At 29.1% G+C, this 12,665-nt stretch overlaps 1 protein-coding gene across 1 annotated transcript; it reads right to left on the reverse strand.

The window, feature by feature from the left end:
- Positions 1 to 2,254: 2,254 nt before the first annotated feature.
- LOC111616318 (RING finger protein 151-like) lies at positions 2,255 to 6,324 on the reverse strand. The gene has a single exon (XM_023357744.1). It carries the CDS (start codon positions 6,263 to 6,265, stop codon positions 5,714 to 5,716), a length of 552 nt encoding a protein of 183 aa, XP_023213512.1. The 5' UTR covers positions 6,266 to 6,324; the 3' UTR covers positions 2,255 to 5,713.
- Between the last annotated feature and the right edge of the window lie 6,341 nt (positions 6,325 to 12,665).

Below are 12,665 nucleotides of genomic sequence, written 5' to 3' on the forward strand. Positions count from 1 at the left end.
AGCAATACTGCCTTAGTGATATATTCCAATGAAAATATTGGACGTACACAAGGTGTTTAGACAGCAGAAAATAGAGTAAAGGAAGGAGGGAGAGGAAATTAGACAGTAGAGAAAGGTAGGATCTTTCTGAATGGCATACATATGGCTACAGAAACCTCTATGTTTGATGTTGGCATGCAGTGTTTAGGCTGCAAGGCCATAAGTCTCCTGAAGGGTCTAAAATATATATATATATATATTAAAAAAACACCCGAGTGGTAGCAAACACCAATAATTGAGTGCCACCACAAATAGCTAAATGTAGAAGTTAGTGCCAAGTGGCTGTTAGTAGGAAGACTTACATCTACTTAATACTAATAAAACTGAATGCAATCGTAACACTACTTAACAGCTAGACACACAGCACGAAAAGCAAATGAACACGACGACAGACTAGACAAGACAAGACAAATGAGTAAGACCCCAAAATTTAAAATTTTTTTAAAAATAAAAATACAGTATAATGTCTTGATGTGGCCTAAATTAGGCCAATTTTTTTCTGACTTATCACACATTGTAGCTCAAATAATAAAAATGGAATCAGACAGTATAATGTAATTATATATATATTTTATAATAAACTTATTTAGAATTAATATTTAAAACATAGATTTACTAATTATTAGTGGCAAGGCTACAAATTTTGTTGCCCCTATGTGCTTACTTCTGATGCAGCCTCCCATTTTCCCCTAGTTACATCACTGCTCTTCATGAATATAATGGTGAAATAAAACAAGGTGTTCCATTTCTGGGACAGAAAAAGTGCTGTGATGTGCATGACATCATGTACTGTACAACAGTCCATGATCCTTTCACATATTCAGTTGCCACATAGTATAAAATTAGTAAGAATTAACCAATTTTTGCTTTTTGTAATGATTATTTGCACATCATTCGGTTGTTACAATCAACCAACTTGAAATAAACAAAAAAGAAACTGCATTTCCATTGTTTTCTTGGAGACAAAAACAATGTGCACCCAGTGGATTTTTGCCTGATGACATGTGAACAAAATTAATCTTAAACATGGAAAATACAAACGTATTTATCTGTACAAAAATACATTTAAAAAAATTAATTACTGTATATCTGCACAGATAAGATGACCTTCAGATAAGATGAGGTATAAATTTTCATCGAAGTTTTATAGTTTTAGCATATATCTGTCCTATAAGACGACCCCCAAACTATCAATGGCCTATGAATTTAGTTTAGATCAGCAATCATCATCTGGATAACAGCACTGTATAAAATATATGTTAACATATATATAATAGTTATGTTCTTTTTGAATTTTTTTAAAGAACTTCAAATTTTATTTTCTCGCATCTGGCAGCACTGCTTTGCAATTGTTGCAAACATTCACACTGATTCGGGCATTCGGGTAATGACCTTGACTATTCACAAAAATGTCGTATGGGCTATTCTATTTTGTGGACATACCCTACTCTCTACCAGTAAATAATTATGGTTTGTAAGTTTTTTTATAATGGTTTTAAAATTTATATAAATTTCAATCTATTTTTTTTTTGTATCTGTCTTATAAGACAACCCCGGATTTTGGGGTTGTCTTATATGACAGATACAAGATTTTTTATGATTCAACTAGTGTCTTATCTGTGCAGATATACAGTAATTGTTCCATTTTTGTGAATTTTTTTAAAAACCTAAAATTTTTGGCTTTTTTTCAGTAACTTATCACACAAGGTTTAGGTTTTATTAATGGAGGAAATGCATTTCAGTTCTNTCTTATAAGACAACCCCGGATTTTGGGGTTGTCTTATATGACAGATACAAGATTTTTTATGATTCAACTAGTGTCTTATCTGTGCAGATATACAGTAATTGTTCCATTTTTGTGAATTTTTTTAAAAACCTAAAATTTTTGGCTTTTTTTCAGTAACTTATCACACAAGGTTTAGGTTTTATTAATGGAGGAAATGCATTTCAGTTCTTAATGACCTCTCTTCACTCCTTATTAAATTTGATTATTAAGTACAAATTCAAATTAAATCAAATCCATCCAACAAACAAAGCAATAATTACAGATACGTTGTACTAACCTTGTATAGCTTTGCAGTTACTACTTAAAAAATATTATGTCGGATCTACAAAAAGATCGCTCAAACAACGCCTCTGCGAGCACAAAATAAACATTAAAAAAAAAAAAAAAGCAATACTGCCTTAGTGATATATTCCAATGAAAATGGCATTACATTTAACATACAACAAGCGACAATGATTTGACAAATTTGACATATAAACCAACTACAAAATCTGAGGTGCTAGAAATTTTTAAAGCAGACTGCAAAGCCTGTCAATCAATTTTAAAGAAGAAAAACAACTCCCGAGAGCATGGCAGGCTATTTATGATGCAACGCTATAACAACTGGCGCAGGCACACATTGTTTGGAGATTTGAATGTTGAAATTTTAAAAAATAAATTCCGAAGATAGAAGCGTTGGAGACCTGATCAGTTAAAAATCAGAATTGAACCAGAAAAATTATAAAACACCTGAGGAAGACCCTAGAAGTGGGTCAAAAACGTTTGTATTACGTTTTTAAGTAGTAACTGCAAAGCTATACAAGGTTAGTACGACGTATCTGAAATTAAAAATTGGGCAACTGACTGCATAAAATTTGTTTAAAAACAGATGCTGTAGATGGGTAAAAAATGAAGAGGCGAATAATGTTTAAAACAAAAAACTTTTTAAAAAATAAAACTGATAAATAGAAGTTAAAATTAGATTTAAAAACTTTTCTTCGAAAAGTTGAAATTAAAAGCTCTTAAAACTATTTTAAAAGTGTAACTTGTACACTTTTACACTGCCCATATTATGCCAGAAACAATACAACATATAACTTCTGGTTGCAAGCTCTTGACATAGACAGATTATTTACATAGACATAATCAAGTAGCAAATACAGTATAATACCAAGAGCTTGCAAACAAACACAAATTATTAGACATCCACGAACAATACTACAAATACATCCCACAGACAGTATTGGAAAACAATATGCACAAAATGTACTATGACAGAGCCATAATCACAGACAAAACAATTTACCAAACAGACCAAACATCACACTCATTTGACAAAGACAATAAAATCACATACACTATAGACATATCCATTCCAAACACTCACAATGGACAAAACACAAGCACTGAAAAAATCAGCAAGTACACAGAACTCAGCCACAAAATTAAGTGCTTATTGTATCTGTCATTCTCTCCTGTACAGCTGTCATACCACACACACTAGACAAAAACCTGGGAACATTCAACTGAATATAAACACATATATCACACTACAGAAGGCCACTATATTGAATTTGTCATATTGTTAGGAAATTCCTGAATACAGACACACACATTGACACACTTAAATTTTGTCTTGTTTTGGTTACTATGCCTTGACTCTGGTCTGGCCTTCTGTAGTACACAGCAACTGGTGTCAACTGAGTATAACTCACTAAACCCAACATAATAATTAATAAAGAAAACAGAAATAAAAAGGCGCAAAAAAAAATGTATAATTTAGAATTAACTCAAACAAAAATTATCACACTAACTTCCTATATAACATCCGCCATATTGCCAGAAGGTCAAACACGAACTAATTGTTATGTAAAGCAATTCCCATATGAAAATGGCCCTGCAATCTGAGCACTATTGAAGTAGGGTGGCATCGAGCCATAATACTTTTTGCAACCATTTTCTAAAGTGTTTCCAACAAGTTTGGTAGTGGTTCTGCAATTTTTGATATCTTGATGTTCTTGAAAGTGGCAAGCCAATTTTCTAGTTGTGGCCCCAATATAAAATATTTTTGGTCCCATTTGTGACTGCTTTAAAGGGACCATGTAGACCCAACTTCTCCAAAAAGGTAAAAACTATCCCCATCATTACATAATAATTATCTGCACAGGGAAATTTGCAGTTTTATAGGAAGTACAATGCCATGTCTTTGAAAGCATGTAAAATACGATGCATAATGGCTCCCAAATATGGAATGGACGGTTGAGCAAACACCCAACTCTTCTTTTTGTCATTGAATCTCAACAGTTGGTAAGGAAAAAAAAGTAATTATAGTTTTTTCAATATATTGACGCATCCTATGGAATACATTTTAAATTTGTCATTTGGAACACATTAATGTATATTTTAAATTATAAGATTCCATTATTCTATATCTGAAGAAGACAGTCTGAATTTGTGAAAAATACTTGTAGTAATATTTCAAGTAAAATAATAATGCTGACAGACAATGTTAATAATTTCTTAAACTATTTGGCATCACATAAAGCAATTTTGAATCTTTAACATTACTATAAATAAGAAAAATAAGAGTTTATTAACTAAAATGAAAACGATTACTGATCCTAAACATATTTATTTTAATATAATAAAAGTTTACACTTTTTAATCAAAATAAAATAATATATTTTTGACACTAAATAATCTAAATCAAAGATTCTCAAAGTATAGTTGGTGAATCACTGATGAATCTACAAGAATGCTTCAGGTAGTCTGCAAACTGATCTAATCACTGTTCTAAAATAAAAATTCTATGCCTTTTAGCCAGAGTAAAAACCATTTTGTGTGTCATTTTTCTCTTACATTAAGTTACTCAGCAGATAAAATTTTTTGAAATCTAAGGTGATTTTTACAGAATAAGAAGTGAATGGAGGCATAGGTGATATGCTGCTTCTGTAAGATGGTTTAAGTGGTCCACAGACTGTACAACTTTGAGAATCACTGACATAGGTAATTGCTAATATAAAAAAAGTTTTGTACATTATACTTTAGTGGAACTTAAATAAAATACTTTTCTTTTTGCTTGTTAAGGAAGTCTAATTTGCTAAAAATATGAAAGTTTTTCTTTTAAGAAAATATATATACAAATATAATGTATATATTAAATTGTCAATATAAAATTTTAATATTGTTTCACCAAATTTGGCTTCCTTAACAAGCAGAAAAAAGAAAAGTATTTAATATGGTACCAAGTTTAATAAAACTGTAATGACTTAGGCTGCATTTATTCAGGCACAAGAAATGCAATAGGAGAGATAAAAACAGGAGGAGAAGAGAAACCAAGTGAACGAAGGTCATGCACTTACAAGAATACGCTCCTTGTTTTCCCTCTAGTTGCATTCGTGTAAAAGCAAGAAGGAAAAGTTCAACAAATTTTACAAAGAGCCCATACACAGTGCTACACACATCTCTCACATTTCCATGGCTGTGGAATGTGAAGAAAATATAGAAAATTCATTTTATTTATGACCTTCCTGTTTTTTGTGCTCAGACCATTTGCAGTGTGCTCCATCATCACCATTTTATTGTATGGAAGCAAGACCGCCAAACTACTGCATATGTGCCGACTCAGGAGAGGAGAGAAAACTATGAGAAAAAGTTCAACAGACTGAACTTTCAAGGATGCAAGAAATTGGTGCACTTCTCATGCCTAACACACAAGAACTCCATTTCCATCTTCAGTGTAAACTGCATCACAAATGCAAATTCTGGTCCCAAAAATTCTCTTGCCTGTTTTTCTCTCTTTTAAATTGTACAATGGCTCCAAGTCTGCATAAATGCTTAGTCTGTATAAATGCAGCCTTAAATAAAACTTTAATCAATTCTTTTCCAGCTATTTTATATAACTAATATTTATTTAAAATTTAAATCAAATTTCAACATACCTTTCAGATCTTTTTTCAGTTCTTCGACACAGCTGTGCGATTTAATTGAGCTAATAGGCAACATCAGAGAACAGTGGCGTCGACATTTTACAGATCGAAATTTGCATTCTTTTTGTTCGTGTTTAGGCATATCTTTACGAATACAATTCACTTTGCAATTTGCATTTTTACACTGCACTATTTCATAATCACAACTAGCCAAATGAGAATCATATGCTTCTAGAGCAATTTTCTGTTTGCATCCATGTTCAGAATTAGGACAATAAATAGTTAACTTCATTATCATATTTTTGATTATTGGCACCACCGTCTGGAGTTTGGAAGTACTGGCTCTTTTTCTACAGACAGGACAAGTCTTCTGACGTCTTAGCCAATTGCTAATGCACGTTCGGCAGTAAACGTGACGGCACGGACATTCCACTGGATCGTAGAACACACAACGACAAATACTACAAATTAATTCCTCATCCGGAAGAGGATCGAAATTTTCCATTTGGTACGCAGAAAGTGGTGGAGCCATGCTTCAAAACCAATTTGACGTTGACCTATATTGCAACATAAGAAATTATATTTTCCCATATATATTTAAAAATTATGATGTTTTAAATGTTATAAGAAATAGTGTTCCTCAATATGCAGCTTTTTTGATAGCAGTACTATTTTAGAGATGAATTTTAGTTTACAATAGTATTGATTTTAATAATTTATTTGATCAAAGATCTTTTAATAACATTAAATATTCATATAAATATCAATTATCATAATATAATAGAATAAAAATAAAACAAGTAAATAGTTTACAACATTCTTTAACTATAGTTCAATTTCAATGAAAAAATATTTAAATCATATCATGTTTGTCATTATAAAAAGTATTCTACATTAGTTAATTGTTGTCAAACTGAAAATAAAATTTAATTATAAATTAGCCTTCCCTCTTCCATCCCAGAAAATTCTCTATAACAATTTATGAATAAATAAAAATTCAACAAATTTGAAGCATACAAAAATTGAAAGTCTAACAGAAAACAATCAGTCACATATAAGCTAAATTATTCAAAAATAATAATTGTTTTTAATATTAAAAAACTTGAACTTTTTATAGAAATTATATAGAATAGTCATGTCTAACACAATTCAAAGATACCGTAAATTTTGTAAATTCTTAATACTATACACACACAAAAAATTAGGAGTGAACTCCTTATTTAAGGCTTTCAAAGAATGTCAAATAAGGAGTTTACTCATAAAGCCTTATTTAATGGCTTTCTTGAAGCCATCTTTGGCTACGGCAATTAAAACAGTTACGCATTCTAAATTGTTTAAATTTAAACATTTAAACTTAAAATCTTCTGACGTGAATACTGGAAAGCATATAAATTAACACTCCAAAACCTTTAAACGTCCAGTAGTAAACAATTTAATAGTAAACAAACGTTTTCGACCATACTTTTGGTCTTCATCAGGTTTAAAAACCAGTTAGATTCGAACCAGTGCAAGCGTAGAACAATTTTGTAGTGCAATTTCATAATCATTGTTCTACACTTGCACTGGTTCGAATCTAACTGGTTTTTAAACCTGATGAAGACTGAAAGTACGGTCGAAAACATTTGTTTACTATTAAATTGTTTATTACTGGACGTTTAAAGGTTTTGGAGTGTAAATTTAAACATTTAAAACTAAAACTGACAATTGCAGACATACATTATTTTAAATACAAGACGCATTTAAAATAAAAAATCTACAATAAAACATTTACATCTTATTTAGATAATTTATAAAAGAATCCAGGCACAAAAATTTAGAACTTCCAATTATACTATATTTTTATTTATATTAGTGATGGGACAATATCAAAATTTCTCCTTATTCTGATTCTTTTGAATACTTTCTAAAGTTTATTTTAGTTTAAAAAAATTAAAGATTTACATTACAAGCATGATATATTCATTAATAAACATTAAGCTTAAGAATTGAAAACGATTGAGAAATCCAGAATCAATCCTTCAAAAGAAACATGAAAGTTCTCCATTTATATGTGGATACGCATGCTTTTATTGTGTATTACAAAATAAATTTGTAATCTTGTTTTATAGTACACAATAAATGCATGTGTATCCACACACAAATTTGTAATCTTATTTTGAATAAAGTTAATACTGCAACACTACTCTGAAGAAATTACAATTAATTCCCTTTTACTCAATAAACTATCCCATCAGGTAACGTAAGGTCGCCATCTTTGAACACTGCTTTGTTAGCCAACATGATTGATGACCAGGGAGAGGAAAAGAAATGAGATGATGCTCTTTTTTCATGCTTTTTGCCATGGGCATCGCTTGTAACTGATTTAACTCTGTCGTATTTAATACTAAATGAAGTTTGGCAAATGAGCCAAACAAATATCATCGTCAAGAGTTAACAGATTTTCAAATTCATTCACTCGAGCCACAAATATCTAGACAAACTCATCTTGAAAAATAAAAAACAGCATTAAACTTAGTGCAAACAAGTATTTTTACTCAGAAACACACTAATTGCATCTGAAAATTTAATGCAGGCCTATTACACGATCATCAAGCAAAGTTTCCAATAAACTAATATTTAATTGTTTTAATTTAAAAAATTTTTAATCTTTGACTGAAACAAAAATTTGTTTTCTTATAAAATGTGGAATTGGAAATCATGACGAGATTTTCTCAATTCTGATACTAGGAAAATGTCCAATTTTTCTAATTATTAATTCAGATTAATCGTCCCATCACTAAGTTTATACGGTACACTAACCCTCATCAGACTGACTATTTTTTCACAAAAGCTGGAAAAAGTTTTAACTTCAAATAATGTTTTCCAACTGCCATCCAAACAAGTTGCACCATATCAATTATGTTAATGTGTTTTATCTAAACATGTATATATATTTGCTATAATAATCTAATTAAATAACAGTCCATGAATTATCTTTGCTTTGTTCCATAATATCTCAATTTATTTATCCATTGCACATTTTACTAAACATATAAAAAACTCCTTGTTTTTTAATGACTAAACAGTACATTCCTTAACTCTTCTAATGAACTGTAATTAGAACTTACATAATAAAAAATGCCTCTTGTCACTTTTGTTAAACAGTTTCAATATATACCCCTGTTTTTGTATATCCTCTAATTTATGCTTAGGAATATAAGTGATCATGACTAATGAAAATTTTCTAATACATAATCTGTAATCAGTATGTTTTATAAATGGTCTAATAAGCAAATATATTCCTGTACTGAATACAGTTTTTGTATTCACCAAACTTAAAGTTTTGATAATAGTATTTGATGGAATTAAATAAGACAAACTCTGAATCACTTTCATAGACATTTAATAGACTTACATTACCTTAAGACACATCTTAAAGAAAAGAAACTTCTTAAAACATTATCTTTACCAAAATCAATTACAGAGGCTATACCAACAAGAGATGGGGATTATATTAATTTCAAAATTTTAAGAGCAGCAATACAGTATAAATATATTAAAATTCATTGACTAAAGAGGAGTTTACAAAAACTCGGAGTACAAAAAGAACTTTATCACAACAACAAAAAGAACATTCAACAAAAAGACATCCACAAATTATAAGTGGCCTGGTAGAACAAACTAAGAGATATGAAATAAATATACATAACAGATTGGTTAAAAAATTTCAATACCCAACTATCAAGGAAATAATTGATTGGAAAAAGACCCTTATTTTAAATAAAACACAATTCGCAATTCCAGAGAAAATCAAAGAAATATTATACAAAGGGTTAGACTTTAATGGTCCTAATAAATGGGAAGTTTTAGACATAGTATCGAACTTGGATAAAATATGCAAAGATCTTCCAGAGATATACTCAAAAATTATGAAAATGAAACTTTGTAATAAAATTAAAAAATATATAACCACAGAAAAAGGTAATTATTAGAGATAAAAATTACTTCCAATATAAAAATCAAATCAAAGTATTATATGATTTTTTAAAAGAAAATGAACTAAAAATTATAAAAGCTGACAAATCAAAACAAACTATAACAGTTACCCAAGAATGGGTTAATAAGAAAAAACAAGAAATAATAAATAACTTAAAGTTCCGTAAACTACTTATTAATCCCAGAGAAGTTATAAATTTAGAACTTAAAAAACGGATTACCAAATTACAACTACTTAGTGGACTTTAAACACTCCATGTTATATAACTTAGAAAAGTTTTTGAAACGACAACTTTGGCAATATCAAAATTCACAATTCTCAATTAAAAATACAGATGAACTCATATGAAAATTAAACAAAATTAGTATTGAAGAAACATTCAAGATAGCTAGCTTAGTTATAATAGACATATACCCATCAATAACATGGTAAATAATAGAAAACAATTTAAAACAACTTAAAGTAAAAGATGGAATAATGGATCTAATAGAATTCATCTATAGAAGTAACTATTTTGAGATTGAAGATTATTATACACAGAACAAAGGAATAAGTATGGGATCAGTAATAGGACCAAAATTAGCAGAGTTAATAATGATAGACATAGATGAAAGTATGAACAAAATATAAGGGATAAAATTCTACAAACTTTGTGATGATATTCTGATAATATATAATGAAACAGAAATTACAATAGAAAAAATTAATAATCATATAAATAGCATACATGAAGCATTAAAATTTAAAACAGGATTAAAACAAAATCAACCAAGAATTAAGTTACTTAGATATTATAATAAAAAAAATAAAAAATGGCCTAGAATTTAGAACATAGAAAACCTGGTTCAGTAAAAATGACTATAAAATATAATTCTAATATACCATTACATGTTAAAGAGAATACATTTAAAATGGATTGTAAAATAAAAAATAGAGCAAGTCAAGAGGTGTATATACATAAAGAATTAGCAGAGTTAAAAGAATAATTTCTTCTAGAAGGATATCCACAAAGATTATTAAAAGCATGGGAAAATTAAATAAATAACCCAAAAATACAAAATAAAAATGAACCAAAAACAAACAAAGTATACCACTTTAACAAACAAGTATACAAAGAAATTAATAATGAAATAAACAAAATAAACTTTAAGCTTGCACCGAAGTATGAAAATATATCTACTAAGTTAAAGCGTCTACACCCTTTAAAAGATCGACAACCAACATCTGAAGTTAAAAACATTGTACAGTCTCCATAACACTGTTAATTATTCCGTTTTATATGAATTCCATGTTGTACGAGTCACTTAGATTTTACAAATACATGTGCTGGGCTGTGAACGGTCACATATTTGTAAAATCTAAGTGACTCGTACAACATGGAATTCATATAAAACGGAATAATCAACAGTGTTATAGGGGGAGTCGACTGTATATAAAATTCCTTGCACCTGTAATAATCAAAAATATTACATAGGCAAAACTAAAAGAAAAATGAAAGTTAAATTAAAGGAGCATATTACAGACCTTAAATATCATCAAAAAAATTTAGCTTTTCATGATCATTGTACGCTAAATGATCGTAGCATAGATAAAGATAATGTAAAAATCCTTCGTACAGAAAAATAAACATATAATTGTAAATTTAAAGAAAGTATAGAAATTCTTATGAATAAGGAATGTATAAATAGCAACTTAAGTGTAAAAATAAACAAAACTTGGCTAGAATTATTATATAGGAATATTTGAGTGGAGTGGTTTGGTTTTTAAAAATTATGAAAATACATAGGTTTATTGATATTTTCTTAAATTGTAAGAAGGGAACTTCAAATTACAAATTGAAATATTGATTATGAACTGACAACTTCTGTGATTGTCACAAGGTGGCATATCTGCCATACATGAATATGGAAATGAGTATAGCTCTGCGTAATGACTTTGTATAAAAAGGAGAGTACGAGTATTGAAACCTGTTTGTATGATAGAATTTCATACATTTAATGTAGAATAACCAGGAAAATACTTAGTTACACCAACTTCGCGAGCTACCTTGATCTTGGAAATATATGTCGTGTGTAAAAGTTCCCTTCGAGTATACGACATAAAAAGCCAAAAATATGTGGAGGTATGTCTTATATAGGTATACTGAATTTAATTGATAAATGCAGATACATGAAATTTTTATTTAAAAATTTTATTGAATAAATAGGATTTTTATTGAATGAATTGGAACTAACTAGAAGCATAAGCCTACCATCTGTCATGTGAAAATGTGTTAGTTTTTAGAATTCTGTAATCTCAAGGTATTTCCCGTATAGTGTTTATATATATATATATATACATACATACATACACACACATATTGTAAAAAATTTTTATATGTTTACCAGAATTTGTAATTCGTATGTATTCTCTGATTTTAATTTTAGTTGGCTGAAGAGGGGCATAACAAGCCTGAAACATGTGTAAACAATACGCACATGTATCAACTAAACTGAATAAACTTAGATGAAAAATTGCCTAGTGTTTGAGTGTTTGTACTATGGTATTTAGGAGACAAAAATAACTACCGACACAGTTTCAAAAAAAAAAAAATCTATGATATGTTCAACAACAACAAAAAAGTTTTTAACAAAAGTCCAAATAAAACATTTTTATCTAATTTAGTTATGTTTTATTTAGGCCTATATCAAGATTTCATACATTTAACAAAAACAATTAACTAATTAAAATTCATATGCATTTCATAAATACCTCTTTCATTATATTTTATAAATTAATATTGTTTGCAACAGTATGTTTTTGAAATTTTAAATGTGTAAAAAATGAACTACTATTATATGAAACAAGATATGGATTATCATAAACAGAAATAAATCAACTTCACAATATTGTGATATACTTTACAGGCAATGTCGTCACAACATCTGTAATGTATGAATAAGTAAATACAGTAGAG

The sequence above is a fragment of the Centruroides sculpturatus genome, unplaced genomic scaffold, assembly GCF_000671375.1.
Source record: "Centruroides sculpturatus isolate CEXI.00-Female unplaced genomic scaffold, Cexi_2.0 scaffold3171, whole genome shotgun sequence".
Taxonomy (NCBI): Eukaryota; Metazoa; Arthropoda; class Arachnida; order Scorpiones; family Buthidae; genus Centruroides; species Centruroides sculpturatus.